At 40.9% G+C, this 14,050-nt stretch overlaps 1 protein-coding gene across 1 annotated transcript; it reads left to right on the forward strand.

Annotated features, from left to right (window-relative positions):
• The first annotated feature begins 5,738 nt into the window (after window positions 1-5,738).
• Window positions 5,739-13,660, forward strand: LOC109044726 (uncharacterized). Its single transcript, XM_019062569.2, has 2 exons — window positions 5,739-6,342; window positions 11,117-13,660. Exons 1-2 carry the CDS (start codon window positions 5,951-5,953, stop codon window positions 12,060-12,062), a joined length of 1,338 nt encoding a protein of 445 aa, XP_018918114.2. The 5' UTR covers window positions 5,739-5,950; the 3' UTR covers window positions 12,063-13,660.
• The last annotated feature ends 390 nt before the right edge of the window (window positions 13,661-14,050 follow it).

Genomic DNA, 14,050 nt, shown 5'->3' on the forward strand with positions numbered 1-14,050 from the left:
CTTGTCGGTAAGAGACAGAAAAGGTAGCCTAAAGCTTATAATACATAATATACAGAGGAATTTAGTGGGCCCCTGGGGTCCGAGGGGCCCCAGACGTGATGAGGGCGCCCCCAAAGAATCCTGAAAATGGGTTAATTTGAAGTTCAAATAATTTGAAGAAGGAATAACATTCATTGTGTGATTCCGGCCTCACTATGTACATTTTGCTTCAGCGCTATAAGCTTAATTTATCAGCTGAACATGGAAGTCAACAGTCATCGCTCAACAGCTAAAATTTCTCAAATTCGAGTTATTTTCATCCGGATGTGTATCAAATGTATTCGAAAAGTTCAGACAAATCCGAAATTATCCGATGGTCGCTGAGAATCGTTGCTGAATTTTGCGCGACACGTGCAAAATTCAGACATCGGGCCGATGACTTCCACATTCACGCCATATTCAGCTCTCACATTCAGCGTGTGATTGCGGCACACTGGAAAAAAAACACATTGGATCTAGAGTCCAGACTCTTGAAAACATTGACAAGAAAAAAAACTCTTGATTCGATCAGATTTAAGCTTAAATCAAAAGGAAATCAACTCAAAATAAGAGGCTTGGTTCTTGATTTAAGCTAAAATCTGATTGAATCAAGAGTATTTTTTTTTGTAGATGTTTTTAAGAGTCTGGACTCTAGATCCAATGTGTTTTTTTTTCCAGTGTGCTTTTGATTTGTCTTCCTTTACTGGAAAAAAAACACAGTGGATCTAGAGTCCTGACTCTTGAAAACATTGACAAGAAAAAATACTCTTGATTCGATCAGATTTAAGCTTAAATCAAAAGGAAATCAACTCAAATTAAGAGGCTTGGTTCTTGATTTAAGCAAAAATCCGATTGAATCATGAGTATTTTTTCCTGTCGATGTTTTTAAGAGTCTGGACTCTAGATCCAATGTTTTTTTTTTTTTTTTTTTTTTTTTTTTTTTTCAATAGTGCACATTCAGCGTGTGATTGCGGCAATACTTAAAAATCGAATTTATTCAATCCGACATCAGAGTCAAGTTCAAGGGTAGGATGACGTCTTGGGTCGTAAAGCAGGCGAGCGGATACGGTTTTCCTAAACGGGGGCCGGCCCACCGGGGGGTTCGAGGGTAGCGGATCCGCCGCCCAGCCCTTCGAAAGGGTCCCGGTCCCTTTGCAAAATTTCCCAAGTCCCCTCGCCACCATGCCGGAGCGCCGGCCGCTTCGCATGCTGGTCGCTATTTTTCACTCATGAATAATTCTCGATTCAAGCTCGGATTTTGATCATTGTCATCGTTTCGAGCTAATTGGGAGCGTCCCTGAGCTGGAAATCACGGCCTGCGAATAAAGGAAAAAATGGAGGACGGAGGAGAAAAAAATGAAAAATGGAAGAGAAAAAAGTTTGAGAACGCTCGAACAAGGGAGGGTATAGCATCATTTTCTGAGAAGATGGGCAGTTTGGATTTATTCCCATCAAGTCGTCACACTGGAAAAAAAAAAAAAAAAAACACATTGGATCTAGAGTCCAGACACTTGAAAACATCGACAAGGAAAAATACTCTTGATTCAATCGGATTTTTGGTAAGTAAAGAACCAAGCCTCTTATTTTGAGCGGATTTACTTTTGATTTAAGCAAACATCTGATCGAATCAAGAGTATTTTTTCTTGTCGATGTTTTCAAGAGTCTGGACTGTAGATCCAATGTGTTTTTTTTTCCAGTGGGTATACGGAAGAGAGTATTGCCATCTCTGTGCCGCTCTCTGATTGGTTCATCACTTTTAGGCTATCATGGAGCTCCGAGGTTGGCCCGATGTAAACAAACCTGACCCAAAGGAACACGAATTATCGGCGGAGAAATGAATGATAATCACACTCTGAGCTTAATTTCCGGCAAAAGTCCTCATCAAAGTTCGATCCGAACTCAATTCAGAAGTTGGATATAAAAAAAATTCTATCTAACCCAAAATGACGTCTAGAATTTTTTAGAATTTTTTCGCCATCTTGTTTGTTTACATTGGGCCAACTTTGGGGCTCCATGGTAGCCGGCCAATCAGAGAGCGGCACACTTTTTCTATAGTAAAAGGATTGAGATGGCAATACTTTGGTATACAGATACTCTAGTTGTCACCTTCCGGCCAAAGTATTACAAGCGCCATGTGACGTTTAAAAATTACCGTCGCCATTTTATTTTTTCATAGAGGAATTGTTGGTTGAATCTGTTTGAACTTTTCACTGAATTTAATCGGCAGCACGAAGAAAATTCAGTGAAATTTTCGGACAGCTTCTTGAACAATTTCTCTGTTAAAAAATAAAATGGCGGCGGAAATTTTAAACATCGCACTGCGCTTGTGATACTCTGGCTGGAAGATGACGAAGTATTATTTTCAACGGCAGGGGGTGCACATCAGTCATGGATACAGTATGGGCAATACCCCCTAACTCATCTGTGAGTGTGTTAGTGTATCAGGTTGTGAATTTTTACACAGGACCTTATGAGACGCGGTGAATGAGTGAAATTAAGTGTTCCATCAGATAACCGGTGCCCTTAAGTGATCTTATCTTAGAAATATAACATTCGTGGAATATTAGTACCAATAATTTGCCACTGAATCACTTTCCTGGCAGAGAATTGAAAACATTCAAGTGGATAACCACACCCCCTCCCGCCTCCCCTCCTCTTCATTATCCCTTGACGGATGCAGTGACTATGTATTATGTACTTCTACTATTTAATTTTTTTTCTCCACCGAGAATAAGATTTAGCCGGAAAAATTTGGTGCATTCGAGGCGTTTAGCCTTGAAGTCAAATTTACTTGTAGAAGTAAAAAATAGCTTTTTTCAGGTTTTCCCCACAAGAGCCGTGTAAAAAGTTACAACCTGATGTACCATGACCTCCAAACGAATCACTAGGTATGGTCATCTAGGGGGTACTGGTATGGGCAAAATAAAAATAGAATAAACTGTAATAGACTTTAATATTTTGTTACTTGAATTTCTACTAAAATTACAGAGCTGAGTCACGCGAGCGCAAATTTTAAAAGTTACAAATCCTGCTATACACTATAAAATCAAATAAGTAACGCGTAACGCGTAACGCATTACGCTTGAGTCGCAAAGCGCCTCAGAAGGATGGACCGCGATGCGGTAAGGATAATTTTGGTCACAAAATATCATATTGGTAAATCCTCTGGATATTATATGACTGGCGAAAAGCCCGTGGGTATAGATGCTTCGCCAAAAATAAAAGTTTTAATAATTGCTCACCACCATAGGTGAGTAATTTACTAGAAGATACCGAGGCAATAGATCGGAATGGACCACTAGACAAGGTACGAATTTCAGCATTCTGCTACATGATTTTTAACCATAATTTCACGTAAAACACGCTGAGCACAGCGAAAATTACCGAAATCAACTCCTTACGAAGATGTCTAATGATTCCTGATGCATGAATTCAAACCACCCGCTCATGAAAACTCAATGCTATGCATGACTCACATCGCGTGCTAAACGTTATCATGACAGTCTCTGCGATATAAAAATCTGGCAACCTCAATCATGACGCTTTGGCTCAGCTATAGCAAATTGCTTATAGTAAGAACAACACATGGTGGGAAATGAACATTGCTCGATTGAGAAGCTTGCTGAAACCGTCGTAGTGCTTGATTTGACTGACGTAGAGCTTTGAGTTTCTTGTGTTGTGTTGTCTTGATGTTCAAATTGCTCATAACCAATGTGAAATAAAAACGTTAATATCTTTGTTAGGAGTTGGTTTCAGTCATTTTCATTGCGCAAATCGTGATCTACGTGAAATTCTGGTTAGTAAACATGTATCTGATTGCTTAAATTCGTACCTTGTCTAGTGGTCCATTGTTTCGTTATTGTGTCTGCCACAAATTCACCGAGAGAGACCGTCGGGCCGTTATACGGGGGGTGATACCACTATTCGACCACGCGGGAGCTTGTGTTGCCTACACTGCAAATTGAAGGCAAACTGAGATGACGGAGAAGCCGTCTTCCCGTTTGCTTAAAAGTTTTTTCGCGGGGGAATCCAGAGCAGTGAGCTTGCCACATTACGATGAAACAACTATTCGACCACGTAGGGGCTTGTGTTGCCGACCTTTAAAATGGAAGGCGAACTGTCATGCCTTCAATGAAATCTCTTCTCGTTTCGTAAGAAATTATTCTTGAGAGTGTTCAGGGGTAGCATGTAATTTCAAGATGATGCCACTATTCCACTTTTCTCTCTTCCTTTATTTTCCTCTTACTTTTCCTCTTATCCTCTTTTCCTTTCTCACTTCTCCTTTCATTTTTCTTATGTTTGTATATCTTTCCTTTATCTTTGTTTTCTCTTTTCTTTTAAATCTTTCTCCGTCTTTATACTCCTTCAATTTTTTATTTTTTCTTATTCTTCAATATTTTTTCTTCTTTCTCTTATATCATTCTATTCTTTCTTTCTTCTTCTTCTCTATTCTCTTAGCTTTTTCCTCTGCCTCTGTTTCTTCTTCTAATTATTCATCTTCTCTTTCCTATTTCTTCGTTTGTCTAAAAATAAAACCGGTAAACCAAAAATTGAAGAGGAATGAAAATGGCGTCAAAGTTGCATTTTCCGGATAGTAAAAAGTTATTTCTTGAGCGAATTTCGAATAAGCGTGCCGTTTCACGACGACATCCTCTGTTCCTCATCTTTTTCATTCATTCTTTCTCTTTTCTACTTCTCTCTCTCTTACCTTTTTCCTTCACGGAGAAAAAAACTTCGTGCGTGGGACCCAAAGTTTAGGTCATATGGATCTCTGAAGTTTTCGGATTGAGCATCCGAACACTTAAGGTCCAGCTGCTGAGGTTCGGATCACACATCTGAAACTTCAGTTCTTACATCTGAAGTACTTCGGTTTTCTTCTTCGGTACTGTGATTTGAACCTCGACAGCTAGATCTAAAGTGTTCAGATGCTCAATCTAAAAACTTCAGAGATCCATATGACCTAAACTTCGGGTTCCACGCACGTGGTTATTTCCCCGTGTTCTTCTCATTTCTGTTTTCCCCTTCTATCTCTATTTTCTTCCTCTTCGCTTTGTTTTTTCTTTCCCTTCTTGTTCTTTCTCTTCTTCCTTTTCCTCTTATTCTTCTTATTTTTTCCCCTCTCTTTATCTTCTTCATATCTCCTTATTATTTTTCTTCCTCTGCTACCTTTTTTCCTCGCTTTATAAAACACAATTTTTTTAAAATGTATTTCGGAAAAATCATGTGGGAATACAAGACGTTTTATCGGCTGGGAGGGGGGTGGGGGGTGGTGGTGGTGGTGGTGGGCTGGAGACATTTGAATGTTCATATGCGGCGCGGCATTTTCTCTCGGTACAGCAGCGAGCGATTGACGTATACTGTGTTGCATCTTCATTTTTTGAAGGCGCAATACTCGAGTCGATCAACGCCAAGGTCAAAGCGAGATGAACCGTGGAGCCGTGTGGCAAGGAATTCGATGATTCTATGATCAGCCGTAGCCGCGCTGCGTGCGAGACAATGAACGTGCCGGTGGACTCCTGGAAGGGGGAACCGGATCCAACGCTGTCAAGTCTCCTAGCACGGGTCTCTCCATATAAAATATATAGGAATACCCACATTTCACGGTAGGTCTGACACCGCGACCCCTCTCCTTTCATCAGGTCCAACAGCGTTGTCAAACGCGCCAGCCTCCTTCAGCGAAGTCCGCACCGGTAGATGCGTATAATTAGCACAATAGACAACGCTTCCAGCCACAGCTGTGACGCAGTGGCCATCATGGCGGCGTGAATTGTAAACAGTACGGCACGTTGTTGGGATTAACTCACTAATTACTCAGCCAATTAACCAATTTTCAGAATATATTTTGTGTTTTAGTGACTGTAATGTGTTAGTCTCCAAATGGCGTGGTCGAAATCCAGCGGTGCGCGTGTGATTTTCAACAAGTGCGTGCAACATGAACTCTAACAAATCGTCTCAGTTTGTCAGCAACCTGTCCAAGCCGCTTCTTTTGAGGGTATTGCGATTGAACTACCACGAAGACGTCGACGAAAATTCTTCGATCGAGGAACTGCGCGAATTGTTGCAGAGGAAATTAACCCCGATTGTTAGTTCTGAGCCTCAACTCGAGTCGGAGCCAGAGCCCCCAGTTGACGTGAGCTCCAGTGACGTCACTCCGGTACAAGAAAGTTCGGGCGCGAAGAAAGTTTTGAAACGACCCACCATGGGTGACGATATTAAGTACAGACTTAATGTCGATGATTGGGACACGTTCGTAGAGCGCATGGAGCTATACTTTGATGTCAACGATACGCCGGAAGAGAAATGGGTGGCCGAAATCCTCACCAGGTAATAATTTTTACCTATGGAATTTTTTTTTTTTATTTATTTTTATTTTTCTGTATTACACTGAAAAAAAAATCTCGGTGTATTTACTAAGAAAAGGGTAAAATTACCAAGAATTCAGGATTCTATTTGATCCCAGTTTTTTCTTGGTAAAATTACCATTTATGGAATTGGTAATTTTACCGAGAAATCTCGGTCAAATTATTGAACTTCCTCGGTAATTTTACCGGACCTTGGTAAAAACGACACTATTTTTTATCGACTGTGGTAGAATTACCGATATTAAATGGCAAAGTTACCGGGAATTGATCACCAATAAAAGTAATATTTTTACCTGAAAAAAAACAGTAGGTAAAAATACAGGTTTTTAGGTAAGCTTACCAGTCTGTCTTGGTAAAATTACCAATAATTGGTAAAAAAAGTTAGATGGTAAAGGTACCAACGGACCTTGGTAAAAATGCCGAGAATTTTTTTCAGTGTATTATTTCATTAATATTGTAACAAAAATCTAAGTAAACCAGACCTAGGGCTGTTCAAGTATAACGCAACGCACTTTACCCGATTTTTTTACCCCTCCCTCCCCCATTGCAATGCACTCGTTACGAAGCCCTACACTCTCCTATTTGAATTAAGTAATGCTGACCTGACCCCCCCCCCCCCCCATTTTCAAAAAAATACGTTCAGGAAGGGTGTGTTTTTCAGTTATTTCCACGTTTCTTCGAAGTTAAACCCCCCCCCCCCCCCCCCCGCCTCGAATGACGGCACCAATGCTTCGCATAGGCCATAGGATGATATCCTCCCAGCAAGGAGGCCCTCAGGCCCATTACTTATTATTCACCAGTCGTAAGTATTGTATTTAAAATTTTTGAAAAAAATCCGAAGAGACGTACACTTTTTTTCAGGAATTCTGGGATTTAACGGATACAACAGCCATTTTGTTTCATTCCATTTCGTTCCGTTTTTTCCTATTTTGGTTCATTTTCTTGATTTCACAAATAGAATTTACTAGGGGCTGCCGAATTTACGTAGCGTGGTAGCTAAAACCTTCGGAAAATCAAGATTCCTATAAGAGGGGATTTTTTGGAGCTTTTTGAGCTAAGAAAGCGCGTGTTTTTTTTTCACTGGAAAAAAATTCTCGGCGTTTTTACCAAGGTCCGTCGGTACCTTTACCATCTCACTTTTTTAACCAATTATTGGTAATTTTACCAAGACAGACTGGTAAGCTTACCTAAAAACCGGTATTTTTACTGTTTTTTTCAGGTAAGAATACAACTTTTATTGGTAATCAATTCCCGGTAACTTTGCCATTTTATCTCGGTAATTCTACCACAGTCGATAAAAAATATTGACGTTTTTACCAAGGTCCAGTAAAATTACCGAGAAACTTCAATAATTTTACCGATATTTCTCGGTAAAATTACAGATTCCATAAATGGTAATTTTACCAAGAAAAACTGGGATCAAATAGAACCCTGAATTCTTGGTAATTCTACCATTTTCTTAGTAAATGCACCGAGATTTTTTTTTCAGTGCAAGTAGAGTTTACTAGGGGCTGCCGTATTTACGTAGCGTGGTAGCTAAAACCTTCGGAAAATCAAGATTCCTATAAGAGGGGATTTTTTTGGAGCTTTTTGAGCTAAAAAAGCGCGTTTTTTTTTTTGGGGGGGGGGGGGGAGAATCCAGGGTCGGACTGGCTCCCATCTGAGGGCGTAGACCCTTGGCTGGTTAAAGGGGCGTAATGTCATATTTCCTGGTAAGGCATCCCCTACGTGGAAAGGGGTTCAGAAATTTTTGGCAAAGTTCAGGTTCAAAGTTTATTAATCGTACCTACAGAGCATAAACTGCAAAATAATTGAACGTATTGAAGTAACCGACCGACTTCTGAAATTAAAGAAAACATGAAAAATTAAAGCCACTAGACGCATCCAAGCACCATTATTTCCAAAAAACCCGAGCCAGTGCTGCGGTTTACACGAGCCTAAGGCGAGGGTCTGCAAATCCATCATAAACAATACTTCCTCTCTACCCTAGGGTAGCGAGAAAGTAAAAAGAATCGGACGAGAACCTGAAAAAAGAGGAGAGAACGAGTATCAACGCACAGCCAAAGATGGGAAAGACGTACTCGGGCCTCTTTTTTAACTTTTCTTCCGAATCTGAGCGACACCTAATTGACAGCATGTAACCGAGCATTGATAGCTCACGCTTCGCGTCATCGCGCCTTCAATTTTTCAGATGCAGCACGGACGTCCATCAAGTACGAATAGTTGTATCTCTGCGCCGTTGTTAGCGATCATCATTTCCCTCGCTTTATTTCCATATTGTGTTTGTTTGCGTTTGTTTTATTCGTAATGGTGCTTCAAACTAGCAGTATAGAGCAGAGCATTGCGAGTTCACGACTCACGCCATCGCGTCTTACATTTTTCATATGAAATGTAGACATCCATCTTGCGCGAATAGTTTTATCGCGTTTACACTTTAGATGTCTCTTATTTTTGAATTTCGAGATAAATTAAGGTCAAGTTTGCCCGAGTTGTGCTATGGTATGTCCTAATCAATAGTCATTTTGAAAAGGGAGAAATATGTTTAAAGGACTCTCAAGAGGTCTATAAATGATGCGTATGTCTAAAAATCGAACCGACCAACTCTTCTAAGGGAGTAACGCATAGGGAATGAAGGAGGGGCATATAATAATAAAGCGCCTGTATGTCAACAAAAAGGTGAACATTTCACAGAAAATAGTGTTTTCGCTTCAGAAAGTAGTTCTTGGACCTCTGTTCACCACTAGCATACGTCAAAGCAGCTCTCTTTACTCCTTACTCTCTTTTTTCGTTCATTTTAGAAATTTTTCGCATATATTCTCGATCGTAATTTTTTTTCTCTTCTTATTTTGCTATGTGTCCGAGGGGCGCGTTTGTGGCGCGCCAAGGGGGCGTATCTGCCAATGGCAGATTGGCCTCATGGCCAGTCCGAGCCTGGAAGAATCGATTTAACAAGAAGGTAGATTTTGGAAGAAGACGAAGGTCATTTTCGGCTTTGAGAGTGAATAGTTCCACTTGTTACCCGAGAAAAAAAATTGTCCCCTCTTTTCGGACGCAGAACAAGTTGAGTTTTGTGTTGTATGGGCGGGGAGGAGCACTTGTCCGGAAAAACCTCGATTTTCGGAACAGAAAGGAATCTTTAATAGGCATGCATTACATGATTTCCTATGTTCTTTTTCTGGCTGAATCCGAAAATGACCTCTTTCTCCATCAAAGCGCCCATTTTAAAAAAATTCAAGTCTAAAACAGCTCGGAACACCGACTTGTAAATTTATTCTGGAGTTCTAGGAACTGCACCAACCCTGACGTAATTTTTAAGAAGACGGAGCTCAACGCTGCCGAATAAGTACCTGACGGAAGGCGGGGCTTGAAAATGGAGAGGTTGCATGTGTGAGGAATTTGCGATTTGACTATTGATTTGATTCTTAAGTAAAAGTTCGCGAGAAACATGATGGTGCCACTGGTTTTCTCTGAAATCATCTTCCAAGCTCAAAAATAGCTCTCAAGTTGAGGTCAATATGGAGAGGATATCCCACGCTATTCTGAGACACCTCTACATCAAGACAAACTCTCCATGCCAAGATAGGGAGCAAATACATTACCAGTGATGCCGTGTTTTCAGTTTTAGAGTCCCCAAATAAAGTGGCAGCCCTGTCAATGTATTTGCTCCCTATCTTTGCATGGAGAGTTTGTCTTGATGTAGAGGTGGACTCTCAGAATAGCGTGGAATATCCCCTCCATTTTGGCCTCAACTTGAGCGCTTTTTTTGAGCTTGGGAGTTGATTTCAGAGAAAACCAGTGGCACCATCGTGTTTCTCGCAAACTTTTACATAAGAATCATTAGTCAAATTGCAAATTCCTCACACATGCAACATCTCCATTAGAGGTCGAGGCTGGAGGACCTTTTGTCCCCCTGGAGTCCTGTGACTACCTCTGGGTGAAATTCTGAGGAAGAATATTAAAAAAGAAATCAAGTCAAAATCGAAACATTTCAGCGTTGTCAGAACCGGACTTGACTCAGGAAAAATCCAAAATTGAAGTTTCGGAAAACTGCAAGTATGTGCCTGAAAGCTACACCAGCATTTCTCTGTCCATCATATCTCCCCCCCCCCTCCTTTAGACTGTGCCATGGTCGGGGAGAGTCCCTTCAAAACTCAACTCCAGAATGCTCTAAGTACCTAAATTCCCGAAAAAGGCAAAATTTGTCAAATACGCTTCAATTTGATCCCGTTTTTAATCGGGCAATTTAATTTTTTACATGAAAACGGTTGTGCGGATTTTTGTGCAAATTTCAGTGAATTTTCTCCATAATACAAAGCAAATTCCTTAAAATGCTCAAAGGAATCCGTACACACGTTCTCTCGTAAAAAATGATATTTCCCTGTTAAATTTTGCAATAGCTGATATAGCTTGGTTCCTTTCTGTTTAACGCGGTACAATTGGACCGCGTTAAACAGAAAGGAACCAAGCCACATCAGCCATTGCCAAATTTAACAGGGACTTTTGGTTCTTTACGAGAGAACGTTTGTGCGGATTCCTTTGAGCATTTTAAGGAATTTGCTTTGAATTACGGAGAAAATTTACTGAAATGTGCACAAAAATTTGCACAACCGTTTTCATGTAAAAAATTAAATTGCCCGATTAAATTTGGCAAAAGCTGATGTGGCTTGGTTCATTTCTGTTTAACGTGGTCCAATTAACCTACTGGTTATCTAATCCCGGTTTTTTCTGTTTCGCAGGGTCAACGAGGACTCCTTCAAGATGATAAAAAACCTGGCCCTCCCCCGGAAGCCGAAAGACCTCTCGTTCGAGGAGCTAGTGCAACTCGTCTCGAGCCACCTCAACCCCAAACCCTCCCAACAGGCGGAACGGTTCAAGTTCAGCAAGGCGCGGCAGTACCCCAACGAGCCCGTCAACAAGTTCGTCGCGCGGCTCAAGAACCTCTCCCTCAACTGCAACTTCGACAACCTGGAGGAGTCCCTGAAGGACCAGTTCGTGAACGGAGTCAAGTCCGACGAGATCCGTGCCGAGTGTTTCCAGAAGAGCGACCTGACGTTCCAGGAGGCGGTGGAGATGGCCAACTCGCGGGAGCAGGCCGTCGGGGTCGCCACCGGCGGGAGAGGGGGTTGGCGCGGTCGCGGAGGTCAGCGCGGAGGCGGCCGCGGTGGAGCTCAGGGTGATCGCGGTGGTCACAGCGACCGTGGCGCCTCTAGGGGCCGAGGTAATCATCACCAGGGACAAGCGAAGAAGGAACAGACGACTCCACAACCACAACCACAACCCAACGTAACCATCAATGTCGTCGCGCAGAATAAGGGTGACGGGAAGGGTACTCAGAAACGAGGGGGAGGACAGGGAGGACAAGGGGGTAATCCGGGAGGACCAGGGGGCAGTCAGGGAGGACAGGGAGGTAAGCAGGGAGGACGAGGGGGTAAACAGGGAGGACGAGGGGGTAATCAGGGAGGACGAGGAGGCGGAGGGGGCGGACCCCCGCGGGGTGGAGGACGAGGAGGTGCTGGAGGTGGTGCAGCTGGTGGATCTGGTGGACCTAGTGGAGCTGGTGGAGTCCTCCTTGGCCTCCTTGACCTCGTTACCCAAGTAGCGGAGAATGCTGCTAAAGCGAAGCCTAAACCCAAGGATAAAAAGGCCAAGGATGATAAGTCTTGGGTTGTAGTTAATAAGTAGAGGGTAGTTTTTGCCTAATTTTTGTGTATTTATCAGAGGCGGATCCGCCAATTTGGCAACACCGGATTTCCTCCATTTAAACCTATGCTAAATAATCGATTCTTGTCGGAGCACCTGGCCCCTTAAAGAATCGATACATTTCCATAGGTTTAAATGGAGAAAAGACAATGTTGCCAATTTGCTAGATCCGCCAACGGTATTTATGATGGAGGAGACCGTGCACGAATAAGTTTAGTGGAGAGGGAACGTATGTGCTGAGGATTTGAATGCTTTATACGTCCTTTTTATTCAATTCGTTTGTATGTAGTTACTTCTAGCATAAATATAGATATTCGTCTACAATCATCACAATGATCATCACTGATGACGACAAGCATCACCGATGCTTGTCGTCGGGGCAAAACCGCCTCAACATTCATACCAATCGTCGACGGAAAGAAGCAGAACATGTTTTTACAGACAAATGTTTTCGCTATGTTTTTATAAAGCACTGCTTATTTTGGTCGCAAGTTTTTTTAAAGTTTTTTTAAGGGGTTTTTGTAGAGTTTTTTTAGGGGTGCCTTTCAATGATCCGGTTAGAGTCACACGAACTTGGAATCACGCCTGATAGATAAAATTACAACATGTACAAATATTGCCCTAAAACATTATTGTATTCCTTTATTCGGGCCGATTATGCACATTATTCGACGTCTTTTGTTTCGAACACGCCGAAAATAATTATTTTCAGGTCGAGGTGTAGAACCCTCAATTATTACATGGATTTTTTTTTTCTTACTGTTCGAAAACTTGGTCATTCGTGAACTAGGAAGCATTGTAGGGAGTATTATGCGATTCTCAGGATAGCGTATAAGGTGACCAGATCCTTTCCCATTCAACCCCTCATTTTCAAAGTTACGTCCGGTCATCTTTTTTTTTATTTTGTAATATTCGTAATATTTTTGTTTTATTATGTTTTTATATGTGTTTCAATGTAATATGTAAGTGATACTAACCGCATAAATAAGACATCCCTTCCGTCTCCTTCAGACCTTTTTCAGTCAACAAAAATTTTATATTTGTAAACGAGTGCCACAATTATAGAACAGATGCTAAAAAGAAGTTCATGTGTTTTACAAGTTAGATTTCTTGAAAGTGCAAAAAATATTCTTCTTGCAATTACTATGAGCGAAAACTCTGTTTGTTTTTAAGGATGGCAAAAAAATTATCTAAGTAATGCTATATTAGACCAATTCTTTTAGAGACCATAGCCGAGTATAGGTATTGGTAATTTATGGGCCTTGTTTTAGCCTAGTTATTGTATTATATTCCTATAATTTTGATACTTTTAATTTTTTCACAACGTGTTTTTTCCTCATAGCTGTTCTTACTACTGATGTAGGTTCTCTTTTTGCGCAATTACATGCATAATACAAATACACTAAGTACCGTATCCTCAGAAGTATGTGAAGTCGAACATCCTATGAAAACATTGTGAAAATATTCGTGGATACTATGTAGCCTTGATCTAGTTTTTGTTGTTATTTTTATTTGATTAAATTTCCTTGTCGATATATTTTTTCAATTCATGTTTATAAATTAACTTTTATGAAAGAAAAGTCCTTGTTTTTTTAATAATAATTTGTCCTAAGCATATTGACTTTAAAAACCATCGATTTCTGTAGATTGATAATCTGAAAGAACCCTCAGAAATCGTCTTTTTGGTAAAAATACAAAATGCCTCTTCGATAAAATGACATTTCTTCTCCAAAAACTTTATTAGTAGCATAAATGAGTGATTTGGAGGACAAGGCGCATAAGTGCAGATTTTTGAAAAAAAATGAGTTATTAATGATTTCGAGTAAAACTAGTCTCAATGCATATTGTATGAAACATTCGCTCCAAAATTCCAAGTTTTTAGCATCAAATAGTCAGTTTAAACTTTCTTTCCGCCATGAGGATCCATGGAATTTCGAAACAAAAACACGTATTTCGCGAATTAGCAAAAA

The sequence above is a fragment of the Bemisia tabaci genome, chromosome 10 (assembly GCF_918797505.1).
Source record: "Bemisia tabaci chromosome 10, PGI_BMITA_v3".
Lineage (NCBI taxonomy): Eukaryota > Metazoa > Arthropoda > Insecta > Hemiptera > Aleyrodidae > Bemisia > Bemisia tabaci.

Excerpts from the sequence above, each read along its gene's own strand:
- LOC109044726 (XM_019062569.2), top strand. The coding sequence starts at position 5,951 with ATGAACTCTAACAAATCGTCTCAGTTTGTCAGCAACCTGTCCAAGCCG. Across the intron at positions 6,343-11,116 it reads GTGGCCGAAATCCTCACCAG|GGTCAACGAGGACTCCTTCA; the intron begins GTAATAATTTTT and ends TCTGTTTCGCAG.